General features: G+C 39.7%; 1 protein-coding gene across 10 annotated transcripts in view; it reads right to left on the reverse strand.

Moving 5' to 3' along the window:
* Positions 1-21,259, reverse strand: part of Plekhm3 (pleckstrin homology domain containing M3) — a 175,320-nt gene that overhangs the window by 80,348 nt on the left and 73,713 nt on the right. For all 10 annotated transcript variants that reach the window (XM_013157563.3, XM_003474190.5, XM_063237367.1 and 7 more), the window contains one exon: positions 19,003-19,196. In XM_013157563.3, coding sequence (XP_013013017.1) covers positions 19,003-19,196 — 194 coding nt within the window. The remainder of the gene's footprint in view (positions 1-19,002; positions 19,197-21,259) is intronic.

Here is a 21,259-nt window from a genome sequence, read left to right on the forward strand (position 1 = left end):
ACAGGAACCTTGCTGCAAAAGGTCGCTGTCTTTTGTTTTCTGATGAGGCCGCTATGTTTAAGGCTTTCTGTGCATTAAGTGACCTCGCTGCACCACAACTCTATTAATCATCAGGCCTGGCAGCAGTGGGCAAATCACATGCACGGCACTGCTCAAGCCAGTACAAGTTCATCTGGTCGGCCCTGACACTCAAGCCAAAGGACAGAAGAGATAAAGAGGGTCAACTCCACACTTCTCTCATTCATCAAAGGAAATCACAGCGCTGGCAGGTAGCATTATTAAGTTCCCTGTTAAAACCCACAAAGAGACTATAAAAACCAACCGGCACAAATCATTTCTAGCGCCAACATTTTCTATTTTATCATTTTTAGAATTACTTGACACGCTGGGAAAGTAACTTGGGCTTCATTTATAGATTGCTGTCATGAGAGGGGTGAGAAAAGATGAAAATTAAAAAGAAAAGGGTCACATATGATTCAGAGCCCTTATATTAGATGCTATTTAGGGTTAAACATTCAGAGTTACTTGCCTATGAAATCAAAGGCAGTCGTCTTAACAAAAGGGAGGGGGGCTCATTCTATTTTGTTCTATGACATTAAGTCAAATAAATCAAGATTTATTTAACTTGAACAATTTCTGAGGACTTCAACTCAGCTCCCACCAAGACCTGATGCTGCAAAGAAAAGGGACTGGTCAGGCTCTAAGAAGGAGCTTCTTTGCAGGGTTCTCATAGATTTAATAATTCATATTATGATTTTCCTGAAGCTCAGCATCTCAGAGGTACACAACTGGCATTTTAAAAACCAATGGTTAAAATGAGGATTTTTTTTCTTGAAGTTTCTAATAGAAATATTTCAGCTTAGACAGGTTTTAAAGAAAGACATACAACACATCCACAAAAACACCATGACATCAAATACAAACCTCCAGAATTTGATTAGAAATGATGGGTCTAAAAGGAGAATATGGACAGCGGTGCAGAAGGAGTAATTTAAAAAAGAAAACCATTTATTCACACAGCGTTCCTGGTTTTCAAGAAGATGTGCTCCCGGGGAGGTAAGTGTGAGGTTGAGAGCACCACACAGCCTACCTGGGAGGGTACACGCACCCACACTGAAATCAGCAAAAAGCTCCACAAAGCTACCCAGGGAGAGGCAATTTGATGTTCTTGAGATGAGCTGCAAAGTCTTCCTGAAATAGTTACATTAGGCTGGATGTGGATAGGGCTTCTATGTCTAGCTATGCTCAGAGTTAATGGAAAAACAATTTTAAATCAAAGGGAGATATTTTTGATAGCAACCCATGTGAAAGAAATAAGCTTCAATCATTTTTCTAGGTACCTCATTTTGCTAATCTCATTGGCTGAAAAAATGGCAAGATTGGACCAGATATTATATCTTGGCAGATAGTTATAGGAAATAAGGGTCTCTTTTACCTGCTCATTCAGAATTGTATTTAAGTTTCTTAGCAACAATTTAAAGCTTGGAGTAAAAATACTTGGGAAGTAGTTTTGGTTGTGATTAGGCATCTGATTATAAAAGTGAGAGTTTATATCACAGCTATCATGTATCTAGCTCAAATCCTTAAGGTATATATATATATATATTTTTTTTTTTCTTAATTTTATTTAAGTTGAAAAAGAAAAAAAACAGAAAAAGGGTACAAGTTATACAGAATTTCAAAAAAAATAAACAGTAGGAAATCACTACTAATAGATTACATAATGTCATCTTAGAAATCATTGTTCAAGTTACAAAATTAAAGCATATAAAGTGGACTTTCAAATAGTGAGACTGCAAACAGTTCTGTTCAATGATCCAATAAAACTCAGTAATATGGTTATCTATCTTATACACTTAATGCAGTTATATCCTTCAGAGCACTTTCTTTTCCTCTCTTTTGTACAATGACAATTACACATTTTGGGTTTTATTATTCCCACAGTTCTTATTACTTTTTTTTGAAGAAAGTAAAACCAAATGTGACATAGCAGAACAGAGTCAGTCAAATCAAAAGGATGGACATAATACATAATGTAAAACAAAATACAAGGTGATCAACAATGGTTACCATACTGCCTCTTGCTATCTTAAAAAGAATTGCCTATATCATCAGTTATAATAAAATTGAACAAAACAGTAAAGAACAAAACCAATAAAACCAAAACACTGAAGACATTACAGGACTTCAAAAGAAGATAATAGTCAACCAGAATGGGCGTCATAATGAATCTTATTGTCTTCACAGTTATTGCCTATACTTTCTTTTATTTTATTTATTTATTTATTTATTTATTTATTTGTATTTTTTTGTATTTTCACCAGTACCAGGGATTGAACTCATGACTGCCTGCTTGCAAGGCAGGCACTTATGCCGCTGAGCTAAATCACCAGCCCCTGTTGCCTATACTTTCAAACTTAGTACTATTAATCAAAACAGAATAGAGGAAAATCAGTCAAAACAAGATGGTGAGAGCAATACAGAGTTTCAAATCAAATTAATAGGAAATCAAAGCGGGTTACTATAATATATCCTGCTATTTTTTATTTATTTTTCCCTTAATTAAAAAGATTTAAAAAAAGTAAATAATAAAAAAAGGAGGTTGACATAAAAGACAGCATAACAACAAAACAGCACAGGTCAAAACATAACCATTTAAGCAAAATAATGTTTCATCACCAGACATCCCGACATAAAAGTAGTTACCATAGTATCTCTTTCCTTGAAATCTTTGAGTGTAACTTCATATACTCTAGCATCAAACATATCACGACAATGTAAAATCATTCAAGAGAATGACAGTATTACAGGATATTTAGAATCAATTAACAGAAAATGAACAATGGTTTCTGTATAATCTCCTTGTCTATAAAAATTTTTGTTTATATTATTGCATATAATAAAATCCAATAAGATACAACATGTTAAGACCTTTGGAGACAGAAGAACAAAAGCTTGATGGGACTTCAAAATGATATTAAATCAGAACTAGCTATTATGATGTCTTGTTTTCTCCAAAATAGCTGTTGCTACCATCCAGCCTTCTCTGCCTCATTTCTGTTGAGCTCTTTTTTCTGTCATTAGTTGTCAATCTGTCCTCTTTTTTTTTTTATCGGTACCGAGGATCGAACTCATGACCGCGCACTTGCAAGGCAGGCGCTTATGCCACTGAGCTAAATCCCCAGCCCCTCAATTTGTCTTCTTCATTTCGCTTTCTGCTCCATTCATTGTGGCCTCTCTGCACTGTTTTTGGAATCTTGGTATTTTTCTTTTTTAGAATATCCTGCAGTATTCTCTGTAGAGTTGAACTGGTGGTTGCAAATTCCCCTAGTTCCTCTTTATCCTGAAAGCACCTTGTTTTTCCATCAATTTCTAGGGACAGTTGTGCAGGATATATTAATCTTAGCTGGAGGTTATTATCTTTCAAAGCTTGAATTATTTCCCCCCATGCTCTTCGTGATTTTATGGCTTGTGCCGAGAAGTCTGCTGTAATTCTGATGGGTGTTCCCTTGTAAATGATCTGTTTCTTGTCTCTGACAGCTTTTAATATTCTGTTCTTATATTGGATTTCTGGTATTTTGATAATTATATGCCTGGGTGTAGCTCTGTTTGGGTTGTAGGTGGCTGGGGTCTTGTATGCCTCATACATCTGAGTATCTTTACCTTTTGCTAAATTAGGGAAATTCTCCTGGATTATTTCTGTGAATAGCTTTTGTAGTTCATTTGTTTGTGTCCCTACTTCTTCTTCTATGTTCTTAATTCTTAAGTTATAGATCCTCTTATCATCTTCTAGCCTTTGTATTATTGCTGTTTCTTTGTTATTTTTAAGAAGTTTTTCATTTCATGTTCCCACATTACAAATCTGGCCTCCAGTTCAGATAATCTATCCTTAGTTTCTTTCAAGCTGTTATGCCAGTTTTCGATAGAGTTTCTAGTTTCCTGGTAATTTCTTTGAACCTGCTTCACGTATTCTATGTTTTCTCTATTTTCTCCATCAAGCAATTCTCCCTTTTTTCTGTTCTTCCATTCCACCGTCTGTTTTTTCTTGGGCAGTGCTTAGCATTTCTCTAACTATTCTACTTATATTTTGCTTTATTTTGGTAAATATTTCACTTTTGAACTTGTCTATGAGGCTCCGGAGATATTGCTTTATGTCTATTGGTGCCGTGTCTGATATTGCATGTTTTCTGTCCTCATTCTCCTTTGCGTTTACCTTTCCTGGATCAGTGTTCTCAAGATTGGGGACTGAGGACCCTTTCTTGTTGCTCCCTCTTCCCATACTTTTTGTTCCTTCCATGCAAGCGTATATAGGAGGCCCAGTTTTTTTCTTTGTTGGTTACAGTTTGTTTGAATCTGCCAGCTAGGTGTTCCCACCCACTGCAGTGTACTAGGGAGACACAGTCCTGGGCAGCCTCTGCTGGGTCAGCCCCTCCAAGTCAACCTAGTGAAAGCTCCACTGCTAGGTGCACCACCAAGCGCTGGGACCTGGTTTGGGCTAGCCTACTGGGTCTTAGTCAGCAGCGTCACCCAGACCAAGCGCTCCGCACCAATCCCACTTGAGAGGGGAATATGTGATTAACGTCATGGCAGCGTCCTATTCCGGCTAGTCTGCCCGGTCCCAGAATGTACTCTTGTGGAGACTCCTAGTTTATGGAAGGGTCCCCGTTCCTCTCACTCACTGCAGGTCGATACAGGGCTTCCCCCTCCCCCCAGTCCAGCTCTCAGCTCCGTTCGCTGATTCCCGCTCTTAGAGCTTTCGTGTCTGTCTCCCTGCTGTGCTGATTGGGACCACAGCGGCGGCAGGAAATTCAAATCATGATTTCCAGAGGTGCAGGTTCCAGCTTCCGTGCTGAGATTTTATCTGTTCCAGTTATAGCACTGGGATTGCATTTCCAGTTGGTTTCTCTCAGCTCAGTTCGTTCCTGGGTTGGCAGGGTATATCTCCCCTTGCTTAGTAGGTCTCCTCACACCGCACCATTCCTGGATTCTAAGCTGGGTATCTCAGAAAGCCTCCGTAGTTGCTGTTATCTATCCGCCATGTTCTCCCGGAAGTCCAGTATATATATTTTTTAACAATAATAACAAAGGGATGGCATCTTTTGTCTCAGAAAATGATTTTTTAAAGGTTATGTATATTTCATTTAATCTCAGAGTAAGACAAAATCACTTAACTTTTTATAAAGACTTTCTCAGTAAGAGCTATGTATAAGATGGGCATGGAAGTCCTACCTAATCAGCAGGCTGAGGCAGGATGATTGCAAGTTTGAGGCCAGCCTCAGCAATTTAGGGAGACTCTGTCTCAAAAAATAAGATCTAGGACTGTAACTCAGTAGCAGAGTATTTTCTTGGCATGTCTTGGCTTTAATCTCCAGGAAAACACACAAACACACACACACACCCCAAGAGAAGGGGGGTAGACATGCTATGTATATATATATATATATATATAGCTTAATGCAGTTGATATTTATCCTTACAAAGTTCCTTGTTCAAAGTTCATTAATGTTTAATATTGAGCAACAATGACTTTTGCAAAACAGTCATGGGGCTGGTTTGTATCTATCTGGCTGAAGGAGACCTCTGGAGGAAGTAAAGGAAGGGGAAGAGCAACTGGGACATTAGGAAGGCAAAAGACTGGAAAACCACACCTCTAAAGGTCATCAAGAGAAGAATTTTTTTTTTTAATTTTATTTAAGGAGAAAAAAGAAAAAAAGCAGAGAAATGGTACAAGTTATACAGATTTACAGAAAAAAGAGAAGAAGAATTTTTGAAGTAGAATAGAAACATTTTGCTTTCAAAAACTATCCAAATGACATCTTATATTTTAGTAGAGTCTGGGTCCTGACAGATTCCACAGCTGATTTGTCAAGGCAACAGCCCCCACTGCAGTTAATGACATTTTTAATACACTAGCTTGGACCCTGGCCACAAGTCTACTTTGGATCTTTCAGAGAACATGAAAAGTTATATTCACTTACTGAGGTTAAGAAGTATTATCTATACACTTGGAAGTGTTAACAGTTACTTTTTTGAGATTAATTTAGCAATAAATTGTTGCTAAAATGGGCTTATTTTTTTAAGATGCAATGTTCACCACTACCTCAAATACTGATGGTAAGACATTCCTATTATGCAGCATAGGGACACAGCAAGTCTGTTATTAAGAATCAGGCTGCCCTTGGGAAGACACTTTTAATAAACCAGCCTCCTGAACTGAGCAAGTCTGAGTCACAGCAGCAAGCGCTATTTTCGCCGTCACACAATCCTTTCACCTCTGTCTGACTTTCGGGGAATCAAGACTCTAGCAGCTTATTTATTACTAGACTGCTCATGTGATCTTTTGGGAGCACACTGAAAATAATTATTATTACTTCTAAGATCAATGGCTTGTAGGTATACCTACACATTAAAACACCATTTTCATTCAGTGATTCAAGATGTTTTAGATGTTTACTGACATGAAAAGACATTCACAAATGCTACATACTAAATGATTAGGCTAACAACAGTAGGTATAGTATGAAAACATTTTTACTGGGAAAAAAGCATTTGCAGAGATCTGGAACAATATATACTGAAGTGGTAGGAGAGTGGCCTTCTTATTTTTATTTTCTATGATGGACAGTTATCTTTTTTTTGTCTTTTTCGTTTTTTTATCGGTACCAGGGATCAAACTCACAACTGTCTGCTTACAAGGCAGGCGCTTATGCCGCTGAGCTAAATCCCCAGCCCCCTGGACAGTTATCTTTTGTTACAAGAAAAAACAATCGATTTGATCAAACTGAGTGGACAGAACCTTGGTAACAGTACTTCATTCACCTAACTGACTTATTCAGCAACTAACTCCCATCCCATGTCAGGTAGTGTCCCAACCCCTCGGGACACAGTGAACAAAATGGATACAAAGCCATGACCTGTGCAGCTTACACCCGTAAGGACGGCAGAGCCACTGCACATGCTTGCAGTCTGAGCAATGCACAACTTCCATGTCTGTACCTAGTGGCTGAGAGGGGGAGACAAGCTAAATGAAGCACCACGGTGTATGGTAATACGCGTTTTGGCTTGAATAAATGGTTGGATGGTGGTGCCATTAAGAGAGATGGGAAAGGCTGAGGGGTGGGAGGTGGGGTAGTTTGCAGTGGGGTGGAAATGAGGGTCTCAGCTTCAGACATGTTAATTTGATATGTTATTAGAGGTACAAAGAACATTTCAACGTTTGGACTTAGCCTTAACCTCCTGTGAACTCACTACAGATTTTTCTGGGTTAACAAGGACCAGAGTAGGAAAGAAGTCTTGGTAAATCAAGTGATTATGTATGGAGATTACTGTAACAGAGAAAGTACTAAACACTGCTTGAAGAAAGAGGAAGCAACAATAGTGTGACAGGACACACACATACACACACAGATACACTTGTTTCTGATACTCATCAGGAGAATGTCAATAAAAATGGCAATCAATATGATAGAAATTTCTCATCATACAGTAAAATTAATATTTCAGTGAGAGCTTGCGTAACTATAATTGTACTTTTAAATAAAATGTGACACAGGAAATGGTAGCTTAGAAGGCAGATTCATTTTTAGTATTCTCTTGAGATTTCCAAGTCAAGTCATGAAGTTGCTTCTAAACGGCCACAGCCAAAGATTAAAGTTGACAAATGTCTAGGACCAAAGGCTCCCTAAGAATGGACACAATTTTGCCTTAAGCAACTAGGAGAGGGGGTTTCACAGTGCCTTCACTGGTGTTAGGAACACACTAATTTTAAGTTTATATAAAATGGGAACTTTGGATTTACCAGCCACCCCAACTTCTCAAATCCCAGTTCTGATGATAGTGAGTGGGCATACACAAGCAACCACATTCCTTGGACTGGAAATACCAATACTCAGAAGAGAGAAATATAGTATGACTTGAATTGGGGTTTCTGGAAAGCTAGTCCAAATAGCTGCTGGCAGTCTGGATGTTTTTTTAGCATTCCAAGGTAAAATGAGAGAAAAAAATAAGATGATCTTAAAATCTGTTTGCTTTCAAAAAGCAGTTGGATTTCCGAGGCTGTCCTGTTTTAAATGCTACTATTTTCTTATATGAAGTGGCAGTGAAAAGTAGGTGGTAATGTTTTGCTGTTATGTCTGCCTTGGATGTGTGTAACTACAGATACTGTCATGTTTTTAAGTTTACAGTCCTAGGAGATGGAAAGGTCTAGCGAGCAGTGACCTACAGAAAATGCACTCACTGGCGCTAAGCCAGTGGTCATGCCTGGTTCTCCACGACTGACACAGCCTGCCAGTGAGCACAGCAACCCCACCCCACCCGCCCCCATCTGCTGCCTCCCATATTTCCTTCACACTCTCCTGAATGACCACAGTTAAAGGTTCAGGAGAATTACCAGTGGCTCCCCTTAGAGTATGGAGGTCTCTGGATATCACTAACAGCAAATTCACTGGGGAATCAGCAGTGATCTAAGCATCAGAAAACCTAGTTTCAGTTGGATTCTACTACTTAGGAACCTGGTCACCTTTATAAGTCACGGTTCTTCACTTTTTTCTAAAGACCCTCTGTCCTCATTTTTTTTTTGTGGCACCGGGGATCGAACTCACAAACTTGCACTTGCCAGGCAGGCACTTATGCCACTGAGCTAAATCCCCAGCCCCTGTCCTTTTTTTTTTTTTTAAACCAGTACCAGGGATCGAACTCACAACCACGCGTTTGCAAGGCAGGCGCTTATGCTGCTGAGCTAAAGCCCCAGTGCCCCCTGTCCTTCTAATCTTAAAGAGCTGTTATATAAAGAACAAATACTATATTACTAGGGAAGTCCTTATTAATCAATAAAAACATTATTATCATACATACAAGGAGCAATTCTACAAACATGACATAATTATCAATAAGCCTTCATTGACTACCATAGGTAGTCTTCTCTTTTAGGTTATAAGGAAAAGCTTGGCCTTCATGAGTCTTTCAGTGCAGCCACGAAGGATTTACACACAAGGAGAGGGAAAACATCCCCACAGCAGTTAAGTGTCAAATGAGTGACCAGGATGATCATTGCTGGAAGAGCTCAGAGAAGGAATCGGTCACTAAGGACATGTGGGAAGAGGTGGCACTTGAGCTGGTAAGAGAGGCCTAGTCAGGCAGAGGTGGGAAACACTGTATGAAAGTGAGGTCTCTTTGGCTAGGGTGGGGTGGAAGTGGCCCCCTAGGGACACAGATGATGATTCTGGGTGGTGGTCTGAGCCATGTAGGACTGAGTGGAATTTGAAGTTGTGTAGGTAGGTCAGGGTCAGATCACAGTGAGAAGATACTCCACTGAGAGTATCGAGACCTGCAGGTTGCTGATCTACCCACTGTTTGATAAGGTGTCTGATGTTAATGTGTATACTAGCCTGGAAGGAGGAGCTGTACGAGGGAGAATTTCAGGTAGGAAATTAGAGAAATAAGGTGGTAAGAGTAAAGACTAAGGGTGACCATAGAAATGCAAAGTAAAGGAAAGCTGTGCCTTATTTTACTTTTTTTTTTTGCTACTGGGAATTGAACTCATGACCTTGTACTTGCAAGGTAGGCATTTCTGCTGCTGAGCTAAATCCCCGGCCCATGCCTAGTTCTTCAGGGTCCAAAAAGCAAATTATTTAGACCACAGAGAGGTTCATAGCTTGGAAAAGTAAGACAATGATATCATGATTAACTGAAACTGAAATGACTATAGTGGATATATTTCTTATAGAAAAATAGTAACTTTAAGTGGTGCATTTCAATAATCCCGGCACACTGGGAGGCTGAAGCAGAAGGACCTAATTTCTAGCCCAACTTATCAGGAATTTGGCTAAACTATATATATATATGGCTAAGGATGTGACTCGGTACAAAGGCTCTGGGTTCAATCCACAATATTACAAAAACAAAACAAATCCAATGACTTCAACCTGACACTTGAGTGAAGCTGTCAGGTAGGCAATCGCAGAACAAGTGACTGCTCTCTCATCACTGTGGATTTATAGAGACTAAGAAAGGGTCCCAAGGAAGAAATGTTCTCCCCTAACGAACAGTATGTTGCCACACTGGCTCCTGGTTGTCAGGGCTGACAGCAAACTCTTAGCCATTCCCAGTATGAGGGAGCTGGAGGCAGTCATGGAGGCAGCAAAGGTGCAGAGAGGGAGTGGGTGTGCTGGAATGCAAAGAAGGGCAAGAAGAACGAGGGCCTAGAAGAAAGCGCTGCCCACAATGGCCCGCAGTTCAAGAAATCAGAGTCGGAGGAAGTGACGGTGTCAGCAGAGAGTGCCACTCACAGCCAGGCTTCGAGGGCCATGAGCGAAGGGATGAAGCAGTGAGAAAGTGGACACATCTCTGAGAACTTCACAGTCCAAGGAACATTTGAAGACACAAGCTGAAGTGGTGGTGACAGGAGGAGACGGTAGCTGGTTGGCTGGTTGGTTCTTTTTTAAGTGGTAGCATAGGTGAAGATAACAGGAGTAAGAAGGTACCTAAATGTGCTGGAAGGAGGGGGCACAGTCACTGACAGGCCCTGCTGTGCCCCTTCAAGAGGACCAGGAGTTGCATCGGGAGCCTCCACGGATGTGTGCTCTGCACGAGCGCCATGGCACAGTCCTGGGTCCTGGCTCTCCAATGCTTCTTCCCACTGGCTTCTTAGAAGAACCACAGCAGCTAACATTTCCTGAGTGCTGCTCTGCCCCAGGCATGAGCTCTCTTATTTTTCATATTTTCCCTAAGCAGTGTCACTATTATTATTCCCACTCACTGTTTTGATAACTGGTTCTAAAGGCTAGAAACTAGCGCTGAACCAGGGCAAATCTAACTTCATGCCCCACCACACACTCCCTCCATTCGTGCTTCCACTTTATTCTTCTCCTTGGATTACCCAGCGATAATCCTTGGCTTTGCTGAGACCAGGAATCACTGCAGACTGCAGTTCCAGGTGTCAGCTCAAGTCATCTTACTGCAAGAGCTTGTGAAGCATGTTTTGACAGTCTAGCCCAAGCCCTGGGGCACCCCAACCCATCTTCTGAGGAACTGCAAAGTTGATCCGGTGGTACTACCTCTAGTTTTACAAGCCTTCTTGTTTCTGTTTTTAGAGAACTAAATCTGAGATGTTTTCCACCCATCCGAAATATGAGAGATAGATCCAACATCTGAGCTGTGTGAAACTTTAATTATATGTATTCAAGGTTGAATTAAGTGGGCTGCTGTTAAGAAAACCAGGGCAGTCTCCTACACTAAGTAGCACTGGGACTGGAAGACACCAGAAATGGCAGAGGTAATGGAGAATGAACAGCTCGGGGAGAACATGGCGGACAGATAGTAGCAGCTATGGAGGCTCTCTGAAAGACCCAGCTTAGAATCCAGGAATGGTGCGGAGTGAGGAATCCTAAGCAAGAGAGGAGATATGCCCTGCTGAACCAAGAACAAACTGGGCTGAGAGAAACCAAGTGGGAATGCAATCCTGGTGCTATAACAGGAACAGATAAAGCTTCTTCGTGGAGGCTGGAGCCTGCGCCATTGGAAACCAAGATTTGGGTTTCCTGCCGCCGTGGCTGCGTCTGAATCAGCTCGGCAGGGAGACAGAGCGTGAAAGCTCTGAGAATGGGAATCGGTGAACAGAGTTGAAAGTAGGATGGGCGGGGAGCCGTGCATAGACCTGCAGTGAGTGAGAGAAACTGGGACTCTTCCACGGTCTAGGAGACTCCAACAGAGGACATTCTGGGACCGGGCAGACTTGCCGGAACAGGGCGCTGTAGAGACTTCAGTCACGTATCCCCCTCTCAAGCGGGACTGGTGAGCAGTGCCTAGCCTACGTGACACTGCTGGCTGAGACCCAGTAGGCTAGCACAGCCCAGGTCCCAGCACCTGAAGGTAACCTGCAGGGGCGGATCCCGCATAGGCTGCCTGGTCCGTAACTCCCTGGTGCGCTGCAGTGGGCAGGAACACCTAGCCAGTGCAATTCAATCAGACTGTGGCCAACACGGAAGGAAGCTGGGCCTCCTATATACGCTTTCATATATAAGGAACAAAGAATATGGGAAGAGGGAGCAACAAGAAAGGCCCCTCGGCCCCCAATCCTGAGAAACAGGCAATAGCGGAAACCGCACCAATAGACATAAAGCGCTATCTCCAGAGCCTCATAGACAAGTTCAGGAATGAAGTTTTTAATGACCTGAAGCTAGAAATAAGCAGAATAGTTAGAGAAATGCTAAGCACCACCCAAGAAAAAAACAGATGGTGGAATGGAAGAACAGAAAAAGAGGGGAGAATTGTTTGATGGAGAAAATAGAGAAAGCATAGAATATGTGAAGCAGATTCAAAGAAATTACCAGGAAACTAAAAACTCTATCGAAAACTGGCATAACAGCTTGAAAGAAACTAAGGATAGATTATCTGAACTGGAGGCCAGATTTGTAATATGGGAGCATGAAATGAAAAACTTCTTAAAAATAACAAAGAAACAAACAGCAATAATACAAAGACTAGAAGATGATAAGAGGATCTATAACTTAAGAATTAAGAACATAAAAGAAGAAGTAGGGACACAAACAAATGAACTACAAAAACTACTCACAGAAATAATCCAGGAGAATTTTCCTAATTTAGCAAAAGGTAAAGATACTCAGATGTATGAGACATACAGGACCCCAGCCACCTACAACCCAAACAGAGCTACACCCAGGCATATAATTATCAAAATACCAGAAATCCAATATAAGAACAGAATATTAAAAGCTGTCAGAGACAAGAAACAGATCACTTACAAGGGAATACCCATCAGAATTACAGCAGGCTTCTTGGCACAAACCATAAAATCACGAAGAGCGTGGGGGGAAATAATTCAAGCTTTGAAAGATAATAACCTCCCGCCAAGATTGATATATCCTGCACAACTATCCCTGGAAATCGATGGAAAAACAAGGTGCTTCCAGGATAAAGAGGAACTAGGGGAATATGCAACCACCAATTCAACTCTACAGAGAATACTGCAGGATATTCTAAAAAAGAAAAATACGAAGAATCCAGAAATAGTGGCAGAGAGGCCACAATGAATGGAGCAGAAAACAAAATGAAGAAGACAAACTGACAACTAATGACAGAAAAAGAGCTCAACAGAAATGAGGCAGAGACGACTGGATGATAGGAACAGCTATTTTGGAGAAAATGACGTCACAATAGGTAATGCTGATTTAGTAAATCATCTTGTTTTGAAGTCTCATCAAGCTTTTGCTCTTCTGTCTCCATTGGTCTTAGCATGTTGTATCTTATTGGATTTTATTATATGTGATAGTATAAACAAAAACTTTTATAGACAAGGAGATTATACAGAAACCATTGTTCATTTTCTGTTAGTTGATTCTAAATACCCTGTAATACTGTCATTCTCTTGAATGGTTTTACATTGTTTTGATATATTTCATGCTACAGTATACGAAGTTATACTCAAAGATTTCAAGGAAAGAGACAATATGGTAACTACTTTTATGTCGGGATTATCTTGTGGTAAAACACTATTCTGCTTAAATGGTTATGTTTTTTTCTGAGCTGTTTTGTTGTTATGCCCTCTTTTATCTCAATCTCCATTTTATTATTTATTTTTATCCTTTTAATTAAGGGAAAAATAAATTAAAAATAGCAGGATATATTATAGTAACCCACTTTGATTTACTATTAACTTGATTTGAAGCCCTGTATTGCTCTCACCATCTTGTTTTGACTGATGTTCCTCTATTCTGTTTTGCTTGATAGTACCAGGTTCAAAAGTATAGGCAACAGCTGTGAAGATAGTGGGATTTATTATGACGTCCATTCTGGTTGACTATTTCCTACTTTTGAAGATCTGTAATGTCTCCAATGTTTTGGTCTTGTTGGTTTCATTCTTTACTGTTTTGTTCAATTTTATTATAGGCAATTCTATTAGAGATAGTGGGTGGCATTATGGTAACCATTGTTGATCACCTTGTATTATTGTTTTTACATTATCTATTATGTCCAGCCTTTTGATTTGACCGACTCTGTTCTGTTATATCACATTTGGTTTTACTCTCTTCCAAAAAAAGTAATAAGAACTGTGGGAGCAATAAAACCCAAAATGTGTAATAGTCATTGTACAAAAGAGAGGAAAAGAAAGTGCTCTAAACAATATAACTGCATGTATATTTAAGTGTATAAGATAGACAATGATATTACTGAGTTCTGTTGGATCATTGAACAGAACTGTTTGGTCTCACTGTTTGAATGTCCACTATATAAGCTTTAATTTTGTAACTTGAACAAATATTTCTAAGATGACAATATGTAATCCATTAACTAGTGATTTCCTACTGTTTATTTTTTTTCTGAAATTCTGTATAACTTGTACCCTTTTTCTGCTTTTTTTCCTTTTTCTCCTTAAATAAAATTGAAAAATAAGTAAGTAAGTAAATAAATAAATAAATAAATAAGAGAATGAACAGCTCCATATCTCCAGTTGATTGCTGCTACACGAGAAAGTGCAGTCAGAGCTTATGACTCCTTAAGAGAAACGAGAAAGCTGTGTTTTGTGTATGCATAAAAACTCCTGATTGGGGCTGGGGATTTAGCTCAGTGGCGTAAGTGCCTGCCTTGCAAGCAGGCAGTTGTGAGTTCGATCCCTGGTACCGATAAAAAAAAAAAAAGAAAAAGACAAAAAAAAAAAAATACACTGATAAAAACTCCTGATTGTTCAAATGGTGGCATCCATTCTGTCATCTGGAAGTTGCAGGGGCCATTCTTGGAGGCCAAACAAAGCATGTGTGCTGGAAGATGTGGCCTCAGCTTTGCACCTGACCGTTACCATGCTGAGCAGTGCACAGCACAAGCTCTCCTCAGTGTCCCTCCTGAAGACCCCCGGGCTGCTGATCAGGATGTGTTCTGACAGAGCTAAGTACGTCAGGATCCTTGAGTTCTTCACACGCCTCCATGTGTGAACACAGTAAATAATTCTCATGAGATGTTAACTAGGCCTTGAACTGATTCAGCAGGGTCGCCATCTGGGAGTCCTCAGAAACAGTGAACTGTCAGCACCATAAACATTTTAGGCTTCACGGAGGACACTGACTTCTTCTAAACTAATCACTCCTGCCAGTCAAGCTTTGCAGAACAGGTTTAAGAACAAGGCGTCCATTTAACAACAATAATAAAAACAGTGAGGATGAAAACTGGACAGTCATAATAATGAAAGGCCTAAAAGCAAACTGTGACTTCCCTAATAAGGCAGTGACCAAAGCTGACTCCCTGGTGGTGGAGCGCCAATACGATTAATCAGTCTGTTTTCAGTTTTCTCACGACAGCAATATTAACAGTTTGCTCTATTCTGTTTATATGGTGCTGACAGGCCTTCAGCATGCTGGGCCTACTTGCTGGAGATTAATGGCTGCTCACTCTTAGGCTGAGGTAAAAGTAGGCAGGGAGAGAATGCCTTTTATGACTAGATAAGAACTGAAGTTTCTTGCTTTCTTTTCTCCTTCCTATTTCCTATCAACTCTTCCCTCTTCTAATCTATACCAGGATCAGAGATATGAAAGACTAGTCAGGTCTCGAAGCTCCCCTCACTTGAGATGTTATGTTCTCAGGTAAAATATAGGAAACCTTCTTCAGTGATGTCTAACAAGAAAAAAAAATTATATATATATATATATGAAATATATATATTCATATATATATATATATGAAACTTAAATACTGATTTTGGATAAGTTTATCATCACTAACTAGTGTTAGTTCATTTAGTTTTTTGTTTACTTGTTTAAATTGAATTCCTAGTAAAAGTGAATGAAATTGACGTGAGATGGCCTCTGACAACAGGACCTGTAATTACTAGGTGGGAATGGATCGTCTTTAATGCTGTTTTTATGGTCACAGGAGAAGGCAGAGCTGATATAAAGGACAGCATGCAGCAGGAAGTATGGCACCTTAGAAAACCTCTTAGGAGATTATTCCACTTAATAATCATATTTCAATGTAAGTCAAAACGATTTTAAGTAACACAAGATCAGTTGCCTTCCACTCACTACCTAGCCTGTTGAAAGCTAAAGGAATGATGTTTAATACTGTATACTTCTCTCTGCCAGATTAGAAAAAAAAATGATAACTCCAAACATTTTAATACCATCTAAGTGTAGGGAATCTAAAATAACAAAAATGTTAAAACCCAATGTGCCTCCTCCAGAGTTCTATAGGAATCAACATCCCATTGCTTGTTCTTGGCAGATTCTGCCCCATCCAGTCTATGAAACGGACGTAAAGGCAAGCATGTGCTGTACAGCTAGGAACCACAGCCCTGCGGTCAGTCTGCTTTCCCCGCCAGCACTCTCCTGTCGTAGCAGCAGGAGGACAGAACTAATTCTGCAGAGAGGACCCCGGGGGGTGGCTTTTAGGTAGAATAGTCTATCAAACACTTTTGAAGCTAGACATAAGAATAGTATAGGATAAAAGAAAGCCATATTAATGACAAAAATACTGAGTACTTACTATGTACAAGAACTAATTTAAAAATTTCAATTGTACAAGCCCATTTAATTCCCACAACAAAACATGTTTCAGTAAGAGTTAAACTGTTATTTTTGTTTGAAGTGCAGCATGTTTGTGAGAGTAGAGGAATTACTGGGTGAGATATGGGTATATTACTAAATCTGTATTTGTACTTTACTACCTTGTCGAACGCAAAGGTTGGACCAGAGCGAGGGAAACTGATGTCAAGATAGATGTGTTAGAGGGACACTGGAATAAACTGGGGAGAAGAAAAAACTGAGAATTAGCTCAGAAACCAGGCAACTGATTGCTTAGACTAATTTGCTCTGTTGTCTTTCTTGCTTGCTCTTTTTCTTTGTCATTCATTCAACAACTATTTCTGAGGATTTTGGATGTGTCTGATACGATGCTAAGTGACAGACTGACAGATAAGAAAAAGGAACCTGAAACTGTCTCTTATTTGCCCTTGTAAGTAAGTTAATGTCCACTTACCCTGCCCTTCCCTGCCCTCTCCATTTCCATCCAATGCCTCGTTTTATACAAGGTTCGTAAAGCAATGAAGGGGCAAAGGGAGAGGGGAAATCACTGCTGCCCTCATGCTAGTCATTTTGGGAGCGCCCTCCTCCTATAACTTCGTTTCTCTCCTGGTGGTCTGGCCATGAGGACTGTACATGGTGGTAAACCACTAGACAGCTGGAACAGAGTGGAGAGTCTTACTCATCCATTAGAGAAAGACCTCCTCTTTAATTTCTAAATATGTGTCCTGATTTGGCATATTCTAACCAAAGCAAAACATTATACCAGAAAGGTATCTGACGTGATCCCCATGTATAGATTTTCATGTAATCTACAAATATAGTCACAAGAAAAACAAGCTCTGAGCCAAGTCCAAAGGTACTGAAAATACCAGGACAAGCATACTTAAGATTGTTAAGTAACACAAGATCAGTTGCCTTCCACTCACTACCTAGCCTGTTGAAAGCTAAAGGAATGATGTTTAATACTGTATACTTCTCTCTGCCAGATTAGAAAGAAAAATGATAACTCCAAACATTTTTTTTTTTTTTTGTCTTTTTCCTTTTTGTCGGTACCGGGGATCAAACTCACGACTGCCTGCTTATAAGGCAGGCGCTTATACCACTAAGCTAAATCCCCAGCCCCAACTCCAAACATTTTAATACCATCTAAGTGTAGGGAATCTAAAATAACAAAAATGTTAAAAACCAATGTGCCTCCTCCAGAGTTCTGTAGGAATCAATATCCCATTGCTTGTTCTTGGCAGATTCTGCCCCATCCAATCTATGAAACGGACGTAAAGGCAAGCATATTTCAAAATCTTGTATCTAGTTTGGTTGGTAGATTAACTTGAGACATATAATTCAATTGGCTTCCAGAGAAAGCTCTGATCTTTTAAAATTAAGATTTGCTTACATTTTGTAAGAAATATATCCCAACCACTTTCTGAAGAACAACAAGGTAATAAAATGACCACCACTAAGAAATATTTTGCTCTATGGTAACTGTTTTTTTCATTATTATTTTATGAAAGCTCGTCTAGATGTTATGTATCCCTCACTATCTACATTTATTTCTTTTAAAATATCTTCTTCAGATGACTGGGGTTGGATAGTTTCTTTGGATCTAATTGGATCTCAAATTGTAAGCTCTATTATTTTAATTCTTTCCAAAGGTTCTTATGTAGGTAGGCTTATGTCTAAAAGCATTTATCATGACTAATATATGCTGCTGGTTTTTTCATTTAAAAGTAAAAAAATAAAAAGGTATTTTTGGGGAACTTATGAACATCAACGATCATTTCAAGTACAAACTAGTCCATATATGCCAACGGTGAGAATTTATATGCCCATAAAAATCTAACTGTAAAAGGAAGAACTCTATGAGAGTGAGCACATCTCAACTTCAATTTTATTTTAAGGATCTGAACCTGGTTTGGACTTGTGTATGCTATGAATTGAGTTAACTCCGTTATGGGAAAGCAGCCTGCACCAATGTTAAGAATAAAAATGCAGAATCCTGGGCTTGTGCATTTTAATTCTTCCTCTACTGCTTGCATTATTTACCAAGCTTTGGTGTTTGTTTCTGTATGGAAAAGAAGACTTGAATAACCACCTAGTTATTTCCCACTGAAAATGTTTAGTTATGAAACATTTCAAACATGCTCATGTTTACTGCTAATTAATAGGAGTTGAAATTGAGAAAGTATAAAACATCACACGGGTGATCAGTGGAAACATTCCTGTGACTGGTGTCTCAGATTAACACCTTAATAAGTGAAGGCTTCAATTTTCATAGAGAAGTTGTTTTGATTTTGTTTGGTCCAACCAAGCAGAGAGTGTCACAGAAGTGCCTCGGGGGAGGCCTGGTGCAGAGGTGGAGGGAGACCTGAAGGTTTAGAGCAAGTTGGTGTTGCAAGGTCCTTGGACAGCAATGGACTATCCTCACTGGATGGGAAAGAAAAACAAACTGGAGCTGTCTGACATTTACAACTCTTACCTGCGACGCAGATCCTCAGCGACCGCTGCCCGGCAGCTGAACAAATAGGCTCTCAGTGATTTTAGCTGCTGCCGCAGGCGCACCACAGTGGCCAGTGGCTCGGCATGAAGGTACAGCATGGGGTTCTCCTGCTGGATGTCGATCAGGGGCTCTTCATACACATACTCCAGGAACTCTTTGGCCTGCTTAGACACCTACAAAACAAACTTCGCAGTCAGTTCTGACAATCATCTTAATACTTGCTCAATCAAACTAGGAGCTTTAGTTGAGACAGCAAAGTATCACTTTTTCCCCAGTGAAAAAGTCCAAGTGGAACAAACATAAATTTTGGCTTCTCTGTCTGTCTTCCAGAAACTCAACTAGTAAAACTTGGAAGAATTAATTATCTTGACTGTGGTAACAATTTTATGAATATATGTATGGTAAAGTAACAGCACCATATCGATGTCTCACACCAAAATCAACTTCCTGGTTGGCTCCCTTCATTTGTCTCTACAGTACCCAAGGCATTATCCAGAGGAGGAAACTGTGTGAAAGGCACAGGGACTACTCTGTACTATCCTCTGCAATTTCCTGTGTTTCCATAACTATTTCAAAAGAAAAAGGGAAAAAAGAAATTCATTGATACCCTTGACCTCAATACTTATTTTAAAAGCCTCGTAAAAATATAATATATATATATGGATGTTGTGATGGTGGAGTGTCAATATGATTGCCTTTGGGATCTTACCTGGGAGCTAGGTATGGTGTCTCAAAGCAACTAACACTATGAATGTTGATTTAGAAATGTCACTGTCATCAGTAGAAATGAATACATTAGAAACAATGCACTAGTGATGCAGAAAAAGTAGCTTCAATAATGATAACACGTAGTACACTTAATTCTTTTAGAATCTCTACATGCCAGTTACTGATACTGATATGTAAATCAGATAACAATTTCTGTTTATGGAAGGCAAAATATCCTCAAAAAGTCTCCACTAACACCCAGCTGGAATTTAGCACTGAAACAACTCTATTATTTAAAAAAAAAAAAAAAACAAAAACTGAAATTCATTATACTTCATACTCTAGACCAGAAACTTATTAAATGAAGACAAATAGGACAGTCCCAAGGGGCTTGCTGTTTATAAAAGACAAATATTTAAAACAAAAATAATACATAACCTGTCACACAGGCTTGGTTGAGACCTTCTGGTTGCATAAAGCAGGGAGAAATCGACTTTCCTGATGAATGGGCTAGGCAAATGGGTGGCAGTAGATGTGAGTATAGAAAGATAAATAGAAATCCCCTGGGCGAGCCATGTGTAGGGGCACATGTCTGTCTCTAACCCCGGCACTCTGAGAAGCTGAGGCAAAAGGATGGCAAGTTTGAGCCAACCTGGGCAACTGAATGACTCAGTGAGAGCCTGTTTCAAGATAAAAAAGGTCTGGGAATACAGTTCCATGTCAAGGTCTTGGGTTCGATCTCCCGTACTGGAGAAGAAAAATTCACTCGGTGGACAGGGTAGGTCAGAGGAGGGGACAACCATGAAAACCCTTCAATGTGTTGTATAGTTCATTAAGGGTATGGCTCTTGTGCACTGATTAAGGCATGCATTTGTGTATATATCTGTAAAATTCATATTATTGCTTTCATATATTGTGAAGGTCATACTAAAGTTTATGTTTCATATAAGGATGTAAAAAATTACATCATTTAAAAATGGGGTTTTTTAAATGAAGCAATTAATTTTGAGATACCTGTCCTGTTGTGTGATCCTGTAGAATTAGAGTTAAGGGAGCTTACAAATTTCTGCAAATCCATCTCACAAAGAGGCACTCGGAACTAGTCAAAGCTTTTGAGTAATGAGCTATACTGAAAATAACAAGGTGATAGACTGAAAAAATCCTGCCTTGTGTCCGAGATTATGTGCCCGTTTACTGTGGAGGCATTAGGCCACTGAAGGAAGATGAAACAGGCAGAGCCATGTCCTCATGCAGCTCACAGGGCGGAGCAGGCAGGCACAATGGGTTAAATATTTTATTTACCATGTTTAAATATTTGCTGTATTTAAAAGTCTTTAATGAGGAAACAACTGATGGTATTCTGGAAAATGAAGTACAATCCACTTGAAACTGTTGCTAAAAATGATGTATTGTACAATTCAATTAGCCCTTTGGGCTCTGTGGAGCAGTGTTTATACTGAGTCAGGGCCTGTGAATTAGGTCCACAATGCTACCTTTTAGTAGGTGAACAGAGGACAAAGGGCACTGG

This window comes from Cavia porcellus, unplaced genomic scaffold (genome assembly GCF_034190915.1).
Source record: "Cavia porcellus strain 051 isolate PalLab524CR breed Dunkin Hartley unplaced genomic scaffold, mCavPor4.1 scaffold_26, whole genome shotgun sequence".
Taxonomy (NCBI): domain Eukaryota; kingdom Metazoa; phylum Chordata; class Mammalia; order Rodentia; family Caviidae; genus Cavia; species Cavia porcellus.